The sequence below is a fragment of the Lissotriton helveticus genome, chromosome 3_1, assembly GCF_964261635.1.
Source record: "Lissotriton helveticus chromosome 3_1, aLisHel1.1, whole genome shotgun sequence".
NCBI classification, from domain to species: Eukaryota; Metazoa; Chordata; class Amphibia; order Caudata; family Salamandridae; genus Lissotriton; species Lissotriton helveticus.
Window position 1 is genome coordinate 166,627,347 of NC_136061.1, and position 23,921 is coordinate 166,651,267.

At 43.8% G+C, this 23,921-nt stretch overlaps 1 protein-coding gene across 1 annotated transcript in view; it reads right to left on the minus strand.

The window, feature by feature from the left end:
- Positions 1-23,921, minus strand: part of LOC144822229 (myeloperoxidase-like) — a 187,243-nt gene that overhangs the window by 12,435 nt on the left and 150,887 nt on the right. Inside the window, exons 11-13 of the mRNA XM_078679478.1 lie at positions 5,183-5,353; positions 3,772-4,009; positions 55-266 (exon numbers count right to left, since the gene is read on the minus strand). Of these exons, the coding sequence (XP_078535604.1) occupies positions 55-266; positions 3,772-4,009; positions 5,183-5,353 (621 nt within the window). The remainder of the gene's footprint in view (positions 1-54; positions 267-3,771; positions 4,010-5,182; positions 5,354-23,921) is intronic.

Below are 23,921 nucleotides of genomic sequence, written 5' to 3' on the forward strand. Positions count from 1 at the left end.
CCCTGCACAACCCTGGTAAGGGAACCCAGAGATTATGTGGTGCTCTGAATTTACCAGGCTCAGGGCCTCGGCTTCTCCATGGAGTCAGGTCAAGGGCTGGAATTTGGTTGCAACGCACAAAATCTCGCGGGTAGCTGTTTCCCATGAAGACATTTCTCGGTACTTCTGTGATGCCCGTGTTTTCACAGATGACTCGTGCCAGCGTGACCCTTTCCAGAGAGCGTTTTTGGGCCGAACTGAAAACACCACGATTCTCATAATAAAATCTGTGCAGAAAGGGAAGAAAGGGAAGACATGGTGAAGATATGCTTATCACATGACGCACAATTAAGATACATTTTCATTTCACAAAAATATTATTGGCTAAAACTAGGCAACAAGTTCCTGCTAGTCCCTGACGCAAATGCCGACTAAACTCCAAACTTACAATTTCCGCTGCATGGTACTATGCACAGTAAGAAAGACTGTGCCCTATTCACAAAACAAATTGCCTATGTAAGTGTGACTTGGACATGCACATGTCCAAATGTACTGCTACAAGGAATTCCCAAAAGGTGAGCTTGCAGCGGTAAGGCCTTTCACTCATGCTCAGTATTCAGCCAATGTGGCCGCTGCAGGTAAGAGCGGTGGGGCCTGCTGGGGGGGAGGGGGAGGGGATTTCGAGAGATGACCACAAGGGAAAATTAAATAAATAATTAATTTTTCCTCGTGATCGTCTTTCAAAATCCCCCCAGGGGGGCCCCACCGATCTTAGTTGCAGGGGCCGTGGCTGACTGTATTACCCCCACAAATGTGTAAACTTGCATTCAAGTAAATCATTTTTTTGAGATGTAAGCGTTCCTGGGTGTGGAGTACTTGGAACGTCTGAAATTAAACACAAATTCACAAGCCTTTGGGCATTCACAAATTCCTCTCAAAATCTTTCTCACTCTTAAAATTGTCAGAGGTTTACGCTAATGGAAGGAGTAAATGCAGGGTGGAAAGAGGGATGTAGCACCCACCAAATGTTGTTGGGTGTAGGGAAAAAGGTCTCTCAATGTAGAAAAATAGTTTTCCAATGGAGAAAATACATTGCCAAATTGCATCAAAGGCAATGGCATTAGAGCAGGGGTAATTGTACACCATGTGCAATTACACAGTTAAATATAGCCAAGCGATACATTCACAAAAACCTCTCTAGGTACACAGGAAAAATCCCATTTTCTAGATGGAAAGGTTTTGTAAATTGGAGAGATTCGTAAACTTGCACCCAGCTGAGGTCTTAGTCCAGCAGGTACAAATGAATGATTTTGATATTTCGCAGTGGACCAACTGTGTTAAATCCTTTGCATATTTCATCGAAATACAAAGGCGCAAAAGTATTTCATCTGTTTACAAATCTGAAGTGATACATCGAGTGTTTGTACATTTTCACAACTGTCTGGAATCTTATCTGTCAAGTGTGAACCACGTCTAACCACCTAGAGCCCATTCAAACAGATTTAGCTAACTTTCCTGCAGGTTTAAATCTATTCCTGATCTCTTTTACTAGCATCAAATGAAACATGATTAGTGAAAGATAACAGGGGTTTCACAATCGTGTAACAATTTGCACACTCTGAACCATTGATTTCCAGACGGTTACCGTAATTCACTCTATCCTCGAATCATAGGTTTGCCCTTCCTGTTACCCGCCAAAGCATCAATCCCTCGCTGACAGTGCGAAGATATCACACTTGGCCTCAAAAGTAGTTTTTTTTGTATAGGTAGGTACCTTTTTCACTGTCCGGTGTATAAGAAACACTGATTTGGGGTTGGCCTTCACCTCCCACACTTGGATCAGTGATATGGACCTGCTATCTCCACCTAGCATTATTGTACAGCTGTGAAATGTCAGATCAAATGGAAAAATTCTCAGCAGAGTCTTGCTTGATGGACACATTCCAACACTAAACTAAAGATACTGTTTCAAAATGAGTCCCTGGCATCACAGGCCCCATGCATGGGACATGGGTTTTCCGTTTTAGCTATAGTCAGCAAGAAATTGGGTTTTAGTTGAGGGGTGTGAAACTCTTCTCAAGCAGCTGCCACAATTCTTCTCAGGGTGAAGTCACAAGCAAACCCAAAATGAACCTATGCTGAACCCTCGGGTAGCGTGGCACAAAGCAGTCAGGCATAATTCAGGAGCAATGTGTAAAGTATTTGTGCAACTCTTGAAATAGTAACACAGTGAAAACACACCACAAAAGGAGCCCAGAACAGAGTATTTTTAATAAACAAAGCAAGAGCAAAATAAAATAACAAACATCCAGTCAGTAGTACCAGGAGAGGCTCCTCCATTAGAGCGGAGGAACGTCACACCAATAACTATAATGCTCCCAGACATGAAAAATTAAATGGAAATGAAATCAATTTATTACCATTTTATTTTTCACCAACCTGTCCCAAACTTAAGGGATTTTAAGCGTCTTGAAATCGATCCACCAAGTAGGTGGACTCCCCCTTCCGGTCTTTCACCTCATATGGGCCTGATCAGTGATCCTGTAGAGCTCTGGGCTCCACAGGCTCTATAACCCACACCTTCTGGCCAGGTTGAAACGAACTCTACCAGAGTGGCCTTCTGATCATACCAGAGTTTCATAAATTCTTAACTGGCCTCAAGGTTGGTTTTTGTCTTCTTCCAGAAGCGGTGCATCTGGTTGCAGAGGAGCAGCATGTAGCTGACCACATCCTGAGGGGGGTTTCCTGGGAGCTTGCACATACCCTTCTCTGACAAGGCTAAGAGGTCCCCTAATAGAGTGGCCATAGAGGAATTTGAAGGGGCTAACCTAACCCCCTTTATGGCACCTCTCTGTAGGCAAAGATAGTTTGTGGGAAGACCACCCGAAGGCTGACAGGTCCAGGATAGTCCTATTGGTTTGGTTGTATGCGAACCATGAATACTGCTGAATAGATTGATAAAAGAAAGTACAGAGTTAAAAAATTGTCTCTTTAATGGTGTCATCAGAGAACCTTAATGAGAATTGTCATATTTCCTATAGGCCATGGATGATACCACATAAAAGCGGCCTCACCATATAAGTTTCATACTTGCCTAGAGTGATTGCTGAACTGAAAATATCCACACACTGATTACGTTTCTGTACTTTTACATATTACGTCTAAGGACCATCTTCTTGGATGTTACTCGTTCTGTGAACATTAAGTCAGAATTAGGACTTACAGCATTCATGTTCATTTACGGAAATATCAATCTTTTTTTCTATTTGCATTATTTTCCATATAGCTGATTGAGCAGCGAAAAAGTCTGAGGAACGAAGCACATGTTGGCTGCTATTGAAAGATTGGGAGTTACAATTGCACTGATACGCCAATATGATCAGAAATACAGTAAATTTCATTTGGAATCTGATATGACTAATGTTTGACTGTTGTGTAATTTTGCAATCATATGGATTTACTCTTTTTTTTAATTACCAATCATTGCTTCCCACTGGTCGGTAATGGACACAGCCAAACCTAATGTAGTGTACAACAACAGAAATAGGACTTGAAGCGGATTCTCCTTGCAGATATACACCTAAAGAGGTCTATCCCATCTGACACAGGCCTGATGGGGAATCTCCTTACACATATATACCTAAACAGGCCTATCCCAATAGACACAAGTTTGATTGGGAATACTCTCACTCACACAAATACACAGGGGTTTTTTGTTCACAGGGTGCTCAGAGTCTCAATATCAGATCTCACACAGCCATACAAAAATATTCTGAAAAGTGAATAACTGACCTGTCACCATCTCGGGCCACTCGGAACTGGTTTCCAATGATGCAGGCTAGTAGAGGCCCAAATTTCCCACCAGGAACAAAAGGTTCTGCCACTCCTCCAAGCCAAATATCAATATTTCTGGGAGTCCCATAAAGGTCCATCAACTTTCTGGCCAGGTCACTGTTATTCAGGACTGTTCGGAGTTCTGCCAGATTTCGTGGTTCGGAGAGTCCACAAAAACGTCGCCATGCACCATACCCTAATTGCGAGAGACAGAGAGTAAAGTGGTGAGATTAGTGTAATTTTCAAATATATACCCAGAACCAGCAATCAGTTACATTTAAATTGGTTGATGGGAAGTTGAAAGTTTAAAAGCAACTTCCAAAATCCTCAGTGATGGCATTGGTGTCACTTAAAGGTAGCTAGGGGCAGGGCTGTCAATTGTTTTCATGTCATGCATGACACCTTTAGTCTGACTTCAGTCTTTAGAAAACAGAAATTCGAATGCCGTTATTTTTAATTTCATTCTTTACAATCCTTAAAGCAAAACCACAAATCAAAGAATGAAAGGTGCATATGGTAAAAATACTGGGCTGGCTGATGGGACAGAATTTTATAATAAAGGAGTGCAGATGGAGAATTTAAGATATCTTGTGATTTAAGGTATCCATTTTGACGCACTCAGCATGAAATGGTTTAGTGATGTAATAGTACTTAGTTCTTGCTAAGTATCAGAATGCCAACATTTCTCTGTTGAGTCTGTGGCTCTCTTCTTTGCTTATGTCAGACTGTTTGTCAGATAACATTCTTAAAACCATATTTCACAACCACCGAAGGAGATCAATAATTACCTTAGCCCTTTTGGGCTGTTTTCCAGGTACAAAAACACTGTCTGCTGAAAAAAGCAGAGTCACTGCCGAACCCGGCAAACGTCTCCACTTATTTCCTTCTATGAACTCAGTAAAGGAAGTAGTCATATTCACCATGAACATTATATGGCACATTGAGCAGCCATGGTACTTTCACCAGTCGCCACTGTCACCTTATACAGTAGACAAACACATTTATATGTCAAAATCTTTGCTTTCGGCTGAACAAGTCTCTTAAGGTACATGTACAAATGCGTCTTTTCTTTGGAGACCAGAGACATGATGTCTGCCCTGCTACTTACCTGGAAGGCGCATCCCTCTGCCCTGTGGTTCATTAACTGGTATCTGTAGTTTAGCCATACTTTTCTGGTGTCTTATTTGCAAAGCCTTATTCTCTCTCACTGCTGTCTTTTTTAACCAGAGGCCATGTACTCTCTCTAGTTCTTTATCTGTGAAGCTTTCTTCTCTTCAATCTGGCTCCTTACCTGAGCATCCAGGGTTTCCATGCTCTGCTCCAAGGTTCCTAACCTAAAAATGCGTTCCTTCTTCTATTGAGTTAATACCTGGAACAGCATGTTCTCGGCCCCGCTGCATGTTGATAGCTGGCAGATCAAGTCCCATCCTCATGAATAGTTTGAAGAGACGCTCTCGCAGTTCATCCACCACCAACTGATGCTGCCTGTTCAGCTTTGCACGATTTGACATGAGGCCACGGAGAAGAGGGTCAATGCCACCTGGAAAACATAATTATATATATATTAATATTTATGCTGTACACTGATTGTGACTATTGCTATATTGAGTGAACAAGTCAGGAGAAATAAGGCACTATGTTACCTAAGATGGAGCCATTATGAAGGGAGATGAAAGATCAATTTTCTGGTTAGCCTTTAGCATTACTCAGAAAATGCATGGTCTGGCAACATATTTAAGTGTGTCAAAAGGTGTCCTATGATTGGAGACAGCAACTACTTTTGTACGGCATATGTAACCATTCAACCACCCTGACCCCTGTAAATAGTAGCACATCTTGTTTTTGTAAAGCTAGAGAACGCATGTAAGCTTTGTGCTTAACCTGAACCTGAGCCTTTGAAGTTTTTGATTTGGGCTGCATAATAGTGATTCTTTGGCATAGATAGCCAGTTTTGATATGGATCATCCCTTGTTGACTTGAGACTCGTCTTTACAAATCCATCCATACATACGGTATATTGTGTTCCCCTTTGGGTCTCTTGAATTACTAATATGGGAATATCCCTTAAATTACAGAGTGAACCGTCAGGTGCCACTTGTGAACTGGTTTGATTTGGGGTTCCATCAGCAATTTAACATAGGAACTTAATTCTGGCTGTAAAGTACCAAATCTTATATCAGCGCATTGTTACAACCTTTCAGTGCAGCCATTCATGTATCCTCGAAGCCAGTGAATAATTATCACTGTTCAATCACCTTCAAACCTACACTTGAATTTCCCCCCCCTCCATTTGGCCTTTTGAAAGTTCAGGGAGTTGATTTCTCCTCACTGTGTTAAAGCTGTGCAATTCAATTTCCAGAGTCAATCTTTGACACCGGCTGGGTGTAAGTGTGCCACACCTAATACTATTGATCTAAATTTGAGCTTTAGCATGTATGTGGAATGGTATGATCACAGAACAACACCCTAACAAGTTGAAACTAGCATACACACTGATTTAGACCTCCTCTCATAGCAATAGGGTCTGTGTTACAAACTTTACGTTTTGTGTTTTAAAGTCCTTTAGAAATGGCTGTGCCTATATGTGTGTTGAATACCAAGGATGCCCTCAATTTGTTGAAGATTATAAAATGTTACCCTACTAAACATATATTAAATACGGGGAACAGCCATAACAACGCGGGGATTACCCCGCACTGCCATTACAACGCAGGGATTACAACGAAAGTCGTTACAACGACTTTCGCTGGAGGGCGCTGTTGGATAGGGAATAGTTTAATTTTCTTTCCAACACCTTCCCTATTGTAAACGTGGGCTGGAGTTGGAATAGAAAATTAAACTATTCCACTATCCAGCGCCCTCCAGCGAAAGTCGTTGTAACGACTTTCGTTGTAATCCCCGCGTTGTAATGGCATGCGGGGAAAAAGCCCGCGTTGTAATGTCATACAACCATTAAATACACTCAAGGTAGAATCTCGCTATACTGATATCCTTCAAAGAGCCACCATAACCTGCGTAGAGGCAATTCAGAGGGAAAGTAAATGGTTATAATGCATACTTATTTCTTTTACCACTGATTTAATGTCCTAACTAAACATTTCTTCAAATATGAAGAAACTCTATATTTACGGATATGATGGATTTAGGTACTCACATTTTGCACCAAGTCTTGCAAACCTTCATACTCATTCCTTTAGGAAAGAGGATATTTTCTAGCCATGTACCTCCTCCCTAAGGAGTATCATATGTTTAGAAGATGGATGGCATCTTAGAAATTTGTGAAGATAAGGCGCTAACAGTTAGCCAGTTTAAATGATAGATAAACCAACAGAACACATTTGAGATTACAGCTCAAGTAAGAAGGATTAACACAGTGTTCCTATATTCGGCATTAGAGTCCGAAAATGGGAAATTGAAAAGTAAGTTACCTTTTAAATCTACGGATAGGAACTTTCTTGTACAAATTGAAATTTCCATCTGATAGTGCTCGGAGAAAAATTACTAGTAGGCAAATATTAACAAACCCAAAGGAATGGCTCTGATACTGCAGACTTTAAAACAAGGTGGTAATCTTATGCAAAAATATAGGGAAAAATAGTACTCAATTAAAATCTTAAGCAGAGGCAAACACGGCTTGCATTTATTAAAAGGGTTGCTTTATTGAAGAAACATCAGAATCCCAAACAGGACAGGATTTCGTATAACTACACATCACACTATCAAAGAAGTATAGGTTTGGTTTGTTCAACTGTATTGCCCCTTCACCAGTTCAGTTAAAGAATTTTTGTATTAAAACCATAAAAGACAATACAAGCATGAGATACAGGCAAAACCAGGAATTAAATCATTAAAATTTAGCGAAATAAAAATAGGTTTAAAATCAAGATAAAATTAAAAGACCCAGTGCATTCAGATACAATCAGTGCAGTTTGATCTTTCCCTAGATACCTCTTTTGGATTGTACTAGATAAGCCATACATCCCTCCCAGACACCGAAATCCAGACAGAATCTTATTTCTGAGGGAACAGAAATGGATTTACAGGGTACGTAGCCATGAAATAGGCCTGAATGATGACATGCCCTGGAACACTCTTAACAGAATGTAATCAAAAACCCCAGGTCGGTACTCACCCCGATGACCGTCTAGGAATAGTTGCCCCCTGTATAAGTGTCCTGCTGTATGGACCTTTGGGCACAATGTCCTGCCTCCCAACGATGATAACAACGAGAACCTGAGGAGGTTAACCCTTCTCTTTAAGTACCTATTGATTGTGTAGGTCTACGGTGGCAGGGAGAAGTGTGGCTCAATGGTTAGAGCAGCAGACCCTGATGCAGAGGACTGGCCCGGGACCAGGGTTCAATTCCCAACGCAGCAGGGTCTTGGGCTCAATGTCTGCGGACTCGATAATTCTCGCCTCGGTGCCTACTCTAATCATGGATCCCACTCTGCAACTCTGGGCAATAGCTTGCTTAATCTCCACAACGGCCCCAATAGCGCTTGGATGCATGGCTTCACCTTGGGGGTGCCCAGTAGGGAGCATCTCACAGGGAAAGCCAGGAAGGGTTCCACACCGGTATACAGCGCCAGGATGCCCCAAGATGGGGTGACAGTGCGCTTTACAAGTATATTTACATTTATTACTACGTTTTCCTTTTTACATTTTATTTTTTAGAAGAATAGATATCGCCCTGGCTCCATTCATACTGGGAGCTAGCAGCAGTTGCCCCACAACAGAACAGTATTCTATGATCCATAGAGGCATATGCGGAGGCGGTAAACGTGACGGTTTGTCAGGTTATTCGTGAATCACAGAGAAAACAAAGACAGGTCATTCACTAGCATTTGGTAATACACCACTCCAAGTTGGTGGTGAGTCATGTCAAGCACGTTCGCGATCACGTGGAGGGAAGTGCCGGACATATGGAGCGGGTAACGGTGGGTGCCCAGTGTACCTGCGCGGCTCCGGGAGGGACACAGCTCCAGAGACAGGCTCACCTTGACGTTGAATTGTTTTCTTTGTCGTTGCAGGCGGAGTTACAGGGCGATCTGGAAGCAGCTTGGGTAAAGAAGGAAACCACTGCAAGAGCACAATAATGGTGCCAGAGCCAAATCCCAGGAGCCTCAGGGGAGGGCCCTGGAACAATGACGACGGCGCCCCGTTAGTCCTTTGGGCGGTTGTGGGCCTGAACAACCGGGGGCTTGCCTTGCTACGCTCCGCCCTGAAAGGGGCGTGAGTAATAAGGGACCAATGTGTCACATGATCCAGTAAGGGGATCACCCCTATAAGGGTAGCGCTGATTGGGTTTTCCACAGTGCTTGGCTCATGAGGCAGACAGAGCAGCATAGGTTGGTACAGCTGCCTGCCCTTGGATCGCCCGTAAGATAACCCACCGTATTTGCATACTTTTGTAGGGAATAAACCTGCAGAAATATTTTCTCCAAACAAAAGTTGTGTTGTGTATTTATTTCATGCATGCCTATTCTGCTGTGGTGTGGGTGGGGTCTTGTGCCTATAATGGAACTATGCGCGGCTCTGGGAGGGACACAGCTCCAGAGACGGGCTCACATTGACGAAGTAAGAGAGGACACGGGAGGATATTGAATGCACGATTATCTGAGATTACTGTATACCCGTTTTCCTCCTCTCCACTATTTGGGCCACTACACACGATATCCAGCATGGCATGACGAGGCACAATATTGAGTGGGGGTGTATGTGTGAATACAACAACAGACATGGCTGAATTATCATTGAGAACGATCAGTAGTACGAACGGATCGAGCTTTTATTTACCAACCTATGCATTGGGTTTTTTTATCTGCGATTTTAGTGTGCGACTGCAGGGAGCAGTCCTTGCTCCCCCGCCAGTTCAAACACAAATTCCGGGTAAACTCGGTAAGTACGCACATAAAGTGACCCGAGTAATGATTTCCCCATTTTAAACATGATGTAGAGTGATGGATACACGCTCACTTAGGACAAATGGTCCTTTTATAAGGTATTTTCTAAATATGACTGTTTTAACTAGTGTCTCACCAAATGAGTAAAGAGGGACAAAACCTTTTGTTTCCTTCTCCTTTCTTCTCTTCACTGTTATGCACATACAGGATTCACTTGTGTCTCTTGTTTACGTGTAAATGTTCCTTATAGATTTATGTTCCTCTATAAATGTGATTATGAGATCGACACAGCCTGCATATTGACAACGGCTAGAACTCCGATCTACTCCTTCAGGTAGAAGATAGGGGGAGTAACATAGATATTGATTTAGTCTTGAAGAAAGCCGGGGAAGACGCAATATCCGGCTGAAACCTGTCGACAGTGTTTTACGAGTGGAGGGGTAGAAGGTCCATAACTGACCAACATACCTCCAACCACCAGTTTATTTAAAACGTTTTAACCCTAACCTGGGAGTCTGCTACTAAAATAGGCATTTTGAGATCCTGGAGTTAGATTTAACATTCTATTTCAGCACTTTTCTTTTGATTCCTACTCTTCTTTATGTTTGTATTGTCTCCCCCTCCCCCTATTGCTCCACCTCTGACGTTGGCTTGACGTTGGCTTGAGCAGAGGTGTGTTTAGCAGCCCAATGATGAAGCATGCCACAAATCTTTGCCGATGAGGGCAGTTTTTTACAACCTCTGTGTTTTGCCATTTATCGTCTTCAAAAAAGCGACATTTAAAAAAAAAAAAAAGCGACATTTTGATTTTCCTACTTCTTAGTGTGTGATAAGTCTACAATAATTAAGGTGGAGTAGGATATATCCTCCTTCTCCTTTCCTGTTGTGTGTGAAAATGTGGCAGGAAAGGACAGCAGTCTACGCAAAATCCTGTTTTCGTCAATCTGTAACTGTGAATGGTCAGTAGAGCCCCGAATACCCACGCCATGTGAGACAATTGAGAGAGGTATAGATTTGTAGATTGTCATTGCAGCATTCACTGGCATAGACCCTAACTAGGAGGACACAGTCGTCCAGGAGGATGAGGGCTGCAGTTTTGCTGTTGTCCATTAGGGTCCTGAAGTCGCCTGTGGCAGCTATGAGGGCGATTTCGGTGCTGTGGTTGCTACAGAAACCGGATTGTGACTGTTCTAGGATGTTCTCCTCGAAAAAGTGGGTCAGTTGCTTGTTGGAGATCTTTTCGATGACTTTCGCCGGGAACGGGAGGAGGGAGATGGGCCAGAAGTTCTTGTGGTCCTTTGGGTCCGCTGTGGGTTTCTTGAGTAGGGCATTGATCTCGGCGTGCTTCCAGCTTTCCGGGAAGGAGGCGGTCTCAAAGGAGCTGTTGATGATCTTCCGAAGTTGGGGAGCGATAAGCGGTTTGCTTTGTTGAAGCTGGGGTGAGGGCAGGGGTCGGTTGATGAGCCGGAGTGGATGGTGTTCATGGTCTTGATGGTGTTGTCACATTTGGCATTTGGCATTGCAGGGAAATGTGAGTTGACAATGTACAAGTACAAACACACATCCGTGATGTTGTCAAAATGCCACTGTCCCGCAACAAATAGGCAGCTCCTCCCAAGCAGTCCCAATGTACACTGTCATGCAGTCTGAATGTAAACATGTACAATGTGTCAACATACATGTGAACACAAAGTTAAACTGCACCTCCCCTTCACATTGCAGAGGGAAATCCAACACCTCCTGCAGAGCAGGCCAAACCTCTCTTTGATGACGAAGAGGACCACCACACCTTTGACCCCCAAAGCCCTCCAACAGCTCGTGGACAGCCTCCGCACCCCACCTCCAGGAGCAGGGCAGCCCAGCTGCATCGAGGAGACCCCACCCCCTGCACAGCCAACACAGCAGGCAGAATTTATTAAAGATATGTAGCAATGAGGAGCGCTTCGGTCCGCCTTCTTGAAGATTGGAACGATTATCGCCCTAGACCAGGATTTGGTAGCATAGACCAGACTCACACCGGTGAGTAGTCTCATCAGTAAGACAGAGCCCAGAATGCCCTTAAACATATCAGAGGAAACGCTGTTGGGGGCGGGAGCCTTTTTTATATAGACACCTGTTTATTGCTGAGGTGATATCCTTGACAGTGAAAGTTAAGTCCTCGCTGCAACCCAGGCTAATTCTTGTGGCCTCGCTGGGGCTGTCTGGTACGGTTGTATCATGTAAGTCATATAACCTGGCAAAGAAACTGACCCAGACATTATCAGTGATGTTTGTGTAAATAATAGGGGATGAAATTGTGGAAAAAAGACGCATTGACTACCTTCCATCAATGGAGAGAGTCATTGCTAGCAGATGCAGAAATCAACTGTCTCCAGGCCGGTTCACTGGCAAAATATCGACGTTAAAAATATAGAAGTAAGAAATATCAATGGAAAAATATAGAATGCAATAATATCGACTCCCTATACTTAAACAGGTAATTACCAAAAAAAGAAAAGGAAGAGAAAAGGAAGTCAATAGCGATTTGCAGCCGAAAATATTGTGGTAAAAAATATAGTTGTACAAAATATCTGAAAGTATCCGAGGGGGAGAGAGATTGAAGAAACTGCGAAGGTTAGAGTCACGCTACATTGTGGATTTACAGACAAAGGGCCCCATTAGGATGGCGGGCGGACCGCCCCCGCCGGGCCGGCGTAGCCACCAGCGGGGGCGATCCGCCCGCCATCCTTGCTGCAAAGACCCCCGTCATATTACTATGGCTGAGTGGTCCGCGGCGGACGGAATGACCGTCCGCCGGCTTTTCCGCCCGGTCGACAAGTCAACCGGGCGGAAAAGGGTTCAATATGGTGGTGGTGTCTGTTAGACACCACCAGCCATATTAAGGTGTGGGCGGGAACATGCCTTTCCGTGGCGGCATGTGGGAATCTCTTGTGGGGGCCCATTGCGGGCCCCCAGGGACTCTGGGGGGTGAGGGGTAACTATATTACCCACCTGCATTTCAATGTACAACATGGCAGGCACTCACGGTGCCTGTCACGTTGTGCATTGAAAAGCACAACATGCATTTATGGCATTGCGGCCGGACGGTGCTTTCAACACCGCCTGCCGCAATGTCAGAAATGCGGGATGTGCCCGCCTGTGTGGCGGGCGCATCCTAATGGGATGTGCGGGACCGCCGCACCCTTAGCGGGCGGTCCCATTTCCCATTGTTATGGCAGGTGGACAAAGTCGGCCCGCCATACTAATGAGCCCCAAAGTGTCCTAAGGGCCTAAATAGTGGGGAAGAATTAGCATCACACCTGGGCATCTGATTTGAAATTTAAAATATGCCACTGAAAGGACATGAATAAGGAAAATTGTGCATGAAATTGAATATGATTTGAGGTTGACTGAAAAGATTTAAAAATTGATGAAATAGATAATGAATTGAAATGTAATCTTTTTTTTTTTTTTTTTTTTTTTTTTTAAAACCTTTATTGACATCAAAATAAAAGACAAAGAAGGGCCCACAACCAAGCCGGCCAGCCGCTATGTTCGACAAAATCAAAAACAAGAAGGCAAAAGTTGTAGAGGCAGTCGAAACAAGGCAGCAGCCTTATAATCAGTAAAGGAGAGACATAATACGAAACCCATGGGGCCGACACACAGGAGTAGAGAAGGCTCAATTTTCTATGCAGGGGGGGGGGGAGACCGGAGACAGGCTTATTGTAAATACAAATGAATCCAACGTCCCATACCAAATTCGAACAACAATGAGTGGGCACGGGGCTAAATACGGGGGGACATTACAATGCATACAAGTAAACAGGATGTAGAAGACACAGTCGGTCCCTGAACAATACCCTTGTATCACGCCCGCCACCCGAAACATCACCCAGCCAGAACAGAGGGACTGGAAAAAGAAGGCATCAGAACCAGCCCGTCATAAAGATCCCCGGGACACGGGAGAGAGAACAGGGGAAGGGGGGGAAGAAACGGGAAAGGAGGAAAGGAAGGGAAGGGAGAATGAAGGGAAATTAAGGCAAGCTTGACAAGAAAAGAAAAGGGAAGCACAAAAAACAAACGAAAGAAGGAAGAGACGTCGACACAGGCCCCTCACGGCAATAGGACAGAAAACAAAAAACCAAAAAGGGAATAATCGCCCACATAGGGGCGTGGCCATCGGGAAAGAAGAAACCCAGTCCAGACACAACAGGAGAGGGAACGACACCACATCCCCCACCCAGTAGCACCGTAGGGGTACAGGACAGACGCAACCTCACGAAAAAGAGATACAAAAGAGCCATAGAAACAAAAAACGAACGAAACATATAGAACCCTGACCACCCGTCCCACCCTGCACCCCTGTAGAAGGCTACGGCCTACCCTTCGAACAGCGTGCCTGTCGCCCTAAACCAGAACCCGAAATATAGAAGAAAGCGAGGAAGATAAACGAGACAAAAAACCAACCAAGATAAAAAGAAAGGGGGAAGGGAAGCAGGAGGGAGGAGCAAGGAGACCACGTCAAAACGGTCGGCCGCAGCCCCCCGCCCAACCAAATACATACAATCAAAACAGACCAGGATGACGCCCCATCATGTGCCACAAAATAAGACGAGAAGGGAACCTCCCACCTTTCCACGAGTAGAAACCGTATTGCCATACAATCGCGTACCGGAAATCAAATCGATATCGTACATTTCACCCCCAGCCCTTTCGAACAACACGTCCCACCCACCACAAGACAATGCCTGAAAACACAGTAAATACAAGTTCAGCACACAATCGAGTGGAAAAACTATTAGCATAGTTACGTGGGGGGTAAACAGATCCGAAGGGGAGCAAAAGCCCAAATGAAACGTAAAGTTGCATATACAGTTGCAATACGAACAAAGAAGTACAGCAGTCAGGAGGCTCCATCGGAGCGGGCGAGATGGGCACAATCATGGACTGAAGCAAGGTCATCGGAGCAGGAACAGAATGCAGTTCAACGAGACATCCCGGCAGCAAAGCCGAACAGCGCCGCGGCACCATGCACAAGTCCCCGGGGCCCGAACCCCGAAAAGCCGGGCGCCCCGCAGCCACAGGCACAGTACAAGATCTTCCATCCGTGGCGGAGATGCTCAAGTCAGTCGAGAAGAGCGGAACATCAGAGTCATGGAGACAAGAAGACGACAAAAAGAAATTGCCGCCCAAAATGGCGGCAGGTTGCGGCGGGTTCACCAAGACGCCCCGAGCCAAGGAAGCGTGCAGGGATCTCAGAGCTACCAGGATATCCCTGACCGTCGGCTCCCGATCATCAGATCCGATCCCCGCAGATGTAGGTAATGTGAGCCCGCCGCCACAGGATACTTCTCGGTCCAGAGGGCCGTCCGCCATTTTGTAAATCAGCCCAGTCACCGCCGACCAGGATCCCCAAAAATAGCGGTTCCCAAATGTAGGACTTTACACTCTTCGGGGGACCCAGCACGGGCGGCCACGGTGTCAGAGGGTTGGCCGCCCCAAACGGGTCTCCGCCAGGGCCAGCACCGGCGTCCCCAACAAGCGGAGTCCGGGCCCCGAGGACCAGAGCCGCCGGACACAGCAGCGGCGGGGGGAATACCCCTTCACAGGATCAAGTCCCGGGGCATCTCACCCATCTCGGCCGCGCGGCCACCAGGGCAGGCCCGGGTCAGAACCGCCGGGATCCTCGCACAGCGGCACCCAACATTGGTTCACGCTCTCGGCTGGGGCCGAGAGCAGCAGGATCTCACCGACCAGGGTCCGGTACAAGTCTCGCAGAGGCCCCGATTTCTCCGAGGACCCAACTCCGGAGCCGATGCACTCCGAGACCCCTGGGAAGGATGGTAAGCACGAGCACACCTTTATGTATCCAATTCTCCACAAATGTGTCGTCTCCGGACAGGATTAAAGGCAGGATAGTCAATCAGGGCGGAGGGCTGCGGGAGCCGAGCTAAGGAGCGACCATCACGGCCGCGAGCTAGGCTCCTCCCCTGAAATGTAATCTTAATATGCATAGCATAAGGAAATTGGATTTTGGGATGTTTTGAATTTGTTGATGAGTAGTTGAGTACCTGATGATTATGAATTAATAATTGGGGTTAAAAAAACTGAACATAGCATCTGAACATGCCTTAATGATGAACTGTGTATCTACTACAATTAATAGGGACTTGAGCCGATCAACGGCGAGATGAATTAGTCCAGAGGTCCCAAGAGAGTTTTGCCGTACATAGGCGAAACTAGTGTTAGATACCCATGTAGGGGGTTATAAATTGTCTAGTAACCAAAATGAAATTCGGTACTGTTGCATTATTAAAGTAATGGTATTAACCGATACACGGCGAGAAAAGGAAGTCAATAGCGATTTGCAGCCGATTGATTTTGACATTCCAGAATAGAATATCGTATGATGTGAGCACATGAATTGATATCGCTGTAATGAGTTCTACCTTATTTGCAATATGAAATGAGTGTTTCCTCTGTTGGAATGTTATTATAACAGGTGAACAATGTTGGTGAATGTTTACATTGCACATTACAAAATGGCGCATAAAGCGATAATAATGATTAGTCCCTTTTCTGTTGAGATACACGTTTGCAATGGTTAAAAAATGGCGGCTTTCCGGTGTGCCGATAACACCGAAGAAGGCATGTCGCGGAAACGCGTTTGTTTGGTCTGAATAAAGATCCTGAGTAAACGTCACCGGTGAGTGCTTATTTTACTTAGAATTTGGGGAATGAGAGCTGAAATAATTTGTGGACGCACCGCCACACGAAAGCACCCGCCCGTGAGTGATTTCAGATTGGGTGCAACAGGACCGCTAATATACAGATATATATATATACAAAATAATAAATATAAAATATGTTAAATAATAAAATTTATATAAAAATAAAGTAGATTTAATATACATTTTCAAAAATATTATAAATACACTTAATTAAAAAAGTTAAACACACATACATAATAATTCATATATATTTCCTTTAAAACAATGAAACTATTTTTTGTAATTTATTTTATAATTTAAAAATTATATAAAAATGTACATATATATATATATATAATATATATATATATATTCACTTAAAAAAACATAGGTTTCAGGCCTTATATAGTTAGGAATTAGCATTTAAAAAACCTTTGAAATTCACTCAATAAACTATAAGTTTTAGGGGTGTTATAGTTAGCTGGACATTTCACTCATACAAAACCATTGAAATTGCTCCTATATAGTTAGTTGTACTCAGTATATTTTGCGCACCCGCAATCCACTGCTGATGATGTCACATATTACATCATTCATGACATGGTCAGTGACATCACTGATGACATCTCAAATGACATCACTTATGACATCACTAATGGTTTGCTTCGTTATTTAAATATGCATTATATATATAGCAATTTGCATTGAAGAATGAGTGGATATATAAAAATAAATATTTGGATGGAGGATTTAGTAGCAATGTAATTGACTGTTTACTTTAACAATGTATAGTGTCTCACTAAATATAGTGGATAGTGAGTAAACTGTGTGAATATCTGTATAACTCTGTCAGTTGTTGTGTAAGCTGGTTCTCCAGTTGGTTACTAGCTATGTGAAAGTCTATATTAGTTATTAATTAGTTAACTGAGTATTTGTATGGGAGAGTGAATGTGTGTGTGGTTCGGTGGGGGGTGTGTGACTGCCCAAAGATGTGTGAATAGTTGATTCAGTAGATATATGAAGTTAAAACTACATGTTATAACAGTTGTTTGGGTGAGTGAATATCTTTATGGGTGTGGTGATGAGCAAATATATTTCTCAATGGTACATGTCCAACAAAGTAGAAAAATAAAAGGCAGTGTATGTGTCAGTTGTTGTATATAAATAAGTATTCATAAAACTCAATGATTGTGTAAGTGACTATATGGATGACTGTATACTTGTAATAATGATTTTATAATACACTAAGTATGACTTACTATGTAAATGAATAGATGAAGTGGTGTTTGTATAAGTGTGTAGCTAAGTAAGTATGTAAGTATGATCCATTGTTTGCATAAGTGAGTAGGATAACTTCATATGTGAATAGGTTGTGTGCTGGTGTGTAATGTCGATATAGGTGTATAAGTATTTTTGATAGTGTTCTATTGTTCATTGACAGCATGTATGATTGAATCTACAGGTAAGTGATTAGATGTGTGTATACATCTAGGAATCACTGAGTGGGTTTTTAGATACTTGTATTGCTGTGTCAATGGATTCAAATATGATACTCTGTATTTTACAAAGAGTGATGAAAGATTTTACTAGTGTATGAAAAGGTGTATGTGATTGTCACATGGATGATGTCATCAGTGATGTCATCTGTGATGTCATTTGAGATGTCATCAGTGATGTCACTGACCATGTCATGAATGATGTAATATGTGACATCATCAGCAGTGGATTGCGGGTGCGTGAAATATAGTTAGTACAACTAACTATATAGGAGCCATTTCAATGGTTTTGTATGAGTGAAATGTCAAGCTAACTATAACACCCCTAAAACTTATAGTTTATTGAGTGAATTTCAAAGGTTTTTTAAATGCTAATTCCTAACTATATAAGGCCTGAAACCTATGGTTTTTTCAGTGAATTTCAAAGGTTTTTTATATGCTAATTCCTAACTATATAAGGCCTGAAACCTATGTTTTTTTCTGTGAATTTGCAAGGTTTTTTAATGCTAATTCCTAACTATATAAGGCCTGAAACCTATGGTTTTTTCAGTGAATTCGCAAGGTTTTTTAAATGCTAATTCTATTAGCGGATAACGTTTAAATATGTTAATATCCTTGTGGGACCACCTGAGCAGCCCTAGGGGGTCAAGTTGTTTCTACCCTGTCCCCTTTTTGCATTCTAAATGTTTGTTTTTCTGCTTCTTTTGTGCCTCGGTCTACCTAGCACAAGATGAATGCCAACACTTCCTGGTTAGAAGTGTTGACATCCAATGAGCATGCTGCTTTCCTGTGAAAGGCATGCTGATTGGCTGCCACTGTCTGTCAACACTCCAGACCAGGAAGTGTTGGCAGCCATCTTGTGCCTCGGTAGAACCAAGGCACAAGAAAGCAGTGAAACAAAGGTGCAAAACACGCAAAGGGGGCAGGGTAGAAGCACCCTGACCCCCTAGGCCTGCTCAGGGGGTCCCACAAGGACCCCCCATGCCCAAAAATATATTTTTATTTTGGTTTTCCCCGTGGTACGCTCAGGGTACGCATACCTGTAAGCGCACATGGCATCGCACCCAGCGTGTACTCCGTGAAATTTTCAAAAATTTTTTTTCGTTTTTTTGCCCTTCGGGGTCCTCCTAGGCCCCCCTGAGAAAACCTAGGGGGACAGGGGGTCTCTACCCTGCCCCTTTTTATAGTTTTCCCCTTTTGTTTTTCACCTCACCGTTCTACCGAGACACAAGAGGTGAAAATCTGTGAATGCAACACTGTAATAATTGTTAATTGCTGTGTACTGACCAACACTTTTCTTTTTGCAATAAAAAGAGTTTATAAAAAAAGAAAACACTAAGAGGAAGGTGTTTTTTAAAAACAAAACATGAAGAACATATTGAATTGAGTCATTATTACATGTCATCTTATCCTAGATTTGGTCTACTTGCTCTAAACCCGGGGATGAAGGGGAACGCTGCCCGGTGGTCACACTTCTATAACACAAGATGGCTTGTTTACATAAACAGCCCATCTTGTGACCTAATTAGGAGGTTTTTCACAATTGTGTATAGTTTCTTAGAATGCATCTAGTCTTCGTATGTTCAAGAAGTTCAGACAGTTGCTTCAACAGCAGGAGAAGGATAACCAAAGCACATTTCTAACTTCCTTTTCACATCAAGCTATCAGGTTGCACAAGGAGTGTAGGTGGGCAGGTCTCTTTGTTAGGTCTGCCTTATACAGCCCCCTTGCCTCAGTGGTGCTTCTTTTCCTGCTCTCACTTTGCTCACTGTGCAGACCTCTTAGACTACATTTTAGCATTCATTCAATGTGGCAATGGCTCAATGGACTTGGGAAAGAACCACATAAAAGCAATGTGAGGTGATATGTCTTCAACCCAGCATGTTTCATGCACATCAGTTCAGTAGAGGGTGAGGCCACAACAGAGATCCTGCTACTTACTTTGCGGACACTTGAGGAGGAGCTTGGAGATTGATTGCTGGAGATAGAACTTTGGAACTTGCATCCACGCCTTGCCGCACCCGCTGAGCGGGTGCCGCTGCGTGCACCGAGGCACGGTGGGCCATTGAAACGCTGCAGGGACTCCATCTACCAGGAGTCCCTGCGTGACCCACAACACCTGGTCAGCGTTCGTGCTCTGCCCCGCCCACTGGGCCTGTGCACTCCATTTATTTGACTCTGGTCCCTGAGACGCGGGAGCGCGCGGGAGTGCGCCGGGCTAAGCCCGGGCAAAGGGTGGGCCGTCTGTGGCCGTCCGGGGCTGTGCAGGGCTGGGCTGGGCCACCCCTCTGATATTCGGCTGACGGGTAGCATGAACATTGAGTACTGTGCTTAATACTCTGTTAGCTAGAGGAACCCCTTTCTGGACTCTGTAAGTAGCCCTTCTATCCGTTTGGGACACTCATGCCAATGTCAACCCGCTCGGGTAGGAGCTTGAGGGGGGGAGGCGGGGATGGTGTTGGGTGTGTTACTGGGACTATGGACCGATTTATTACTCGCGTTGTTACGGTAATTGAAAAAGAAATCACCTTGACAGAACAGCATCTTTCCGAGGATCCTTTTGTAAATAAACGTTCTTCACTGGGCATGCTGTCGTTAGCTCCCTCCCCGGCTCATGTAAACGACCCCTTAGCTAATGTTCCTTTAGCACATGTATCTGATCCCTTGGTTAATGCTTCCCCCGACCTTGACCATCCGCGGGTTGTTGCGGTTAGGGCCAGTCTGGATCGGCTAGAGAGCTTGGTGGACGCAGTTTCGCTTAGCGGCGATAGAGCGTTGACGGAGCTACTGCCTATTGAGACCTCCCGTAGCTACCCTACAGCGGTATGAGGATCCCAAAGCCACTGCTGTGCCTTTACCGTCGGCAGCAGATGGATCATCCTCTAGCAAAAGGAAACGACCTGTCAGTCCGCGCAAGGGTAAATACCTGAAACCCTTCAAGAAACCAAGGAGAAATGGAAGCAGGTCGGGGGTGACTAATAAGGGTTCAGTGCCGGGTGCTAGCAATTCCCAGGGGCGAAAGGGGGGAGTAGCTATTGGTGCTACTGCCGAGTAGTCATCTGAGTATTTGACATCTGATCCTGGTGAGCCTGTTAAAGGCCCCTCTTTTGAGGCCCCATTGATCGCCCAGCTGGGGAAAATGATGGAAACATTGTTGATTCCGGTTAAGGAGAGAGTAAAGGGGCTAACAGAGCGACTAGATAGATTTGAGCAGGGCACTCTTGATAACTTCTTCTCCTGAAAATCTTTTGTTAAACTTCATTTTAAAAATATGGAGGATGGTCCAGTGAGGAATCTTGCCATTCAAGAGACACCGTCTACTTCAAAGAGTTTAAATCCCCCATGTGGGGCGGTGCCTGGGGTGGTTGAGGCAAATACCCTTGTTGCACTTACTGTGGCCCCTTCTGGGGCCGTCCCAAACTCGGGGGTGGTCGTAGTAGGTGTCCCGGTCCCACCAAGTGTAACAGTGGCTAGTACTTCTCGTCCGATGACAACAGTGAGGTCTGGAGGCCTAGGGACGAGTGGCACTGCTATGAACAAAAATCTAGTAATAGCAATTGTACTGGCTCAAATGACAAAAAATCTGGCAAAACAATTCCAGTCTCCATCCCGCACCAAAGAAGCGTCCCTGCAACGTAATTGCCCCTAATCCCAATCTGCCCCCTGACTGTCAGCCCTTTGTGGCAGTTCTTACTGGGGTGCCCGTGCTCATGCCAGGTAAACAGGAGTCCTTTGACGAACTTAGAAATAAAACGCTATTTTGGTTGAAGGAAAATAGACCTCTCCCTAACTTTTTGGGTGGTCGGGTAATTCATAGGAGGACGATTAGCTGGTTAGGCACTAGGCCAAAAGATATAATGGGGGACTGTATTATAGTCAATTTTGACGATCCTATGGTAGCCAGCTATGTTTGTAGTTTTGCCAATAGTGATGGTAATATGAGTTCAAGTCTAGGAATTGGCACCCGTGACCTTAGATTTTTTAATCCCTATGTAACTTCCAACCGGCCTGCCAGACCTACTATTAGGGAGGGATGGGATGGCAGACAAACCTCCTACAACCTTCCTCAATATAGTTTGTTTCGCCAAAACCCATGCCCATTTTCTAACTGGTCATGGCAGGACTGTTGACAAAATTGTCATCAACCTCGTCTGGAGCTGCCTGATGTATAAGGGGATCACTGACAGAATATCAACAGTCAAAATATCGACTTGCCAAAATATCGAGGTAAAAATATAGAATGTAAGAATATCGACTTCCTATCTACAAACAGGTAAGTACAAAAATATCGACTCCAAAATATCGATAGGAAAAAATATAGACAGTCAAAATATCGAATTTTTAAAATATCTTAAAAGTAATTTTAAAGTACTATAATAATAAATATAATTAATTTAAACATATTTAAAATACTTAAATAAACTTAAAATTAATAAATAATTATTGTAACTTAAAAAAACATTTTTAATTTTAAAACATATATATATATATATATATATACATATTATTAACAAAACATATACAATATTTTTTCCGTAGGATAGCGAGAGGTTTAAGTTTACTATTCCCACTCCAGCGAGTGCAACAGTAGGGAAAGCGTTGGATAGCGTAGGGGTAAAAATTACTATTCCAACTCCAGCGAGTTCAACAGTAGGTAAAGCATTGGATAGCGTAGGGATAAAAATTACTATTCCCACTCCAAAGAGTGCAACAGTAGGGAAAGCGTTGGATAGCGTAGGGGTAAAAATTACTATTCCAACTCCAGCGAGTGCAACAGTAGGGAACACGTTGGATAGCGTAGGGGTAAAAATTACTATTCCAACTCCAGCGAGTGCAACAGTAGGGAAAGCGTTGGATAGCGTAGGGGTAAAAATTATTATTCCAACTCCAGCAAGTGCAACAGTAGAGAAAGCGTTGGATAGCGTAGGGGTATAAATTACTATTCCCACTCCAGCGAGTGCAACAGTAGGGAAAGCATTGGATGGCGTAGGGGTAAAAATTACTATTCCCACTCCAGAGAGTGCAACAGTAGCGAAAGCATTGGATAGCGTATGGCTAAAAATTACTATCCCAACTCCAGCGAGTGCAACAGTAGAGAAAGCGTTGGATAGCGTAGGGGTAAAAATTACTATTCCCACTACAGCGAGTGCAACAGTAGGGAAAGCATTGGATAGCGTGGGGGTAAAAATTACTATTCCCACTCCAGAGAGTGCAACAGTAGGGAAGGCGTTGGATAGAGTAGGGGTAAAATAACTATTCCCACTCCAGTAAGTGCAACAGTAGGGAAGTCATTGGATAGCGTAGGGGTACAAATTACTATTCCCACTCCAGAGAGTGCAACAGTAGGGAAAGCGTTGGATAGCGTAGGGGTAAAAAGTAATATTCCCACTCCAGAGAGTGCAACAGTAGGGAGAGCGTTGGATAGCGTAGGGGTAAAAATTACTATTCCCACTCCAGCGAATGCTACAGTAGGGAAAGCGTTGGATAGCATAAGGGTAAAAATTACTATTCCCACTCCAGTGCATGCAACAGTAGGGAAAGCGTTGGATAGCGTAGGGGTAAAAATTACTATTCCCACTCCAGCGAGTGCAGCAGTAGGGAAAGCGTTGGATAGCGTAGGGGTAAAAATTACTATTTCCCACTCCAGTAAGTGCAACAGTAGGGAAAGCGTTGGATAGCGTAGTGGTAAAAATTACTATTCCCACTCCAGAGAGTGCAACAGTAGGGAAAGCATTGGATAGCGTAGGGGTAAAAATTACTATTCCCACTCCAGAGAATGCAGCAGTAGGGAAAGCATTGGATAGCGTAGGGGTAAAAATTAATATTCCCACTCCAGCGAATGTAACAGTAGGGAAAGCGTTGGATAGCGTAAGGGTAAAAATTACTATTCCCACTCCAGAGAGTGCAACAGTAGGGAAAGCGTTGGATAGCATAGGGGTAAATTTTAATATCCCCACTATTGTGAAAATAAATTATTATAAATCACATAATTATAAATTAATCAATTAATACATTTT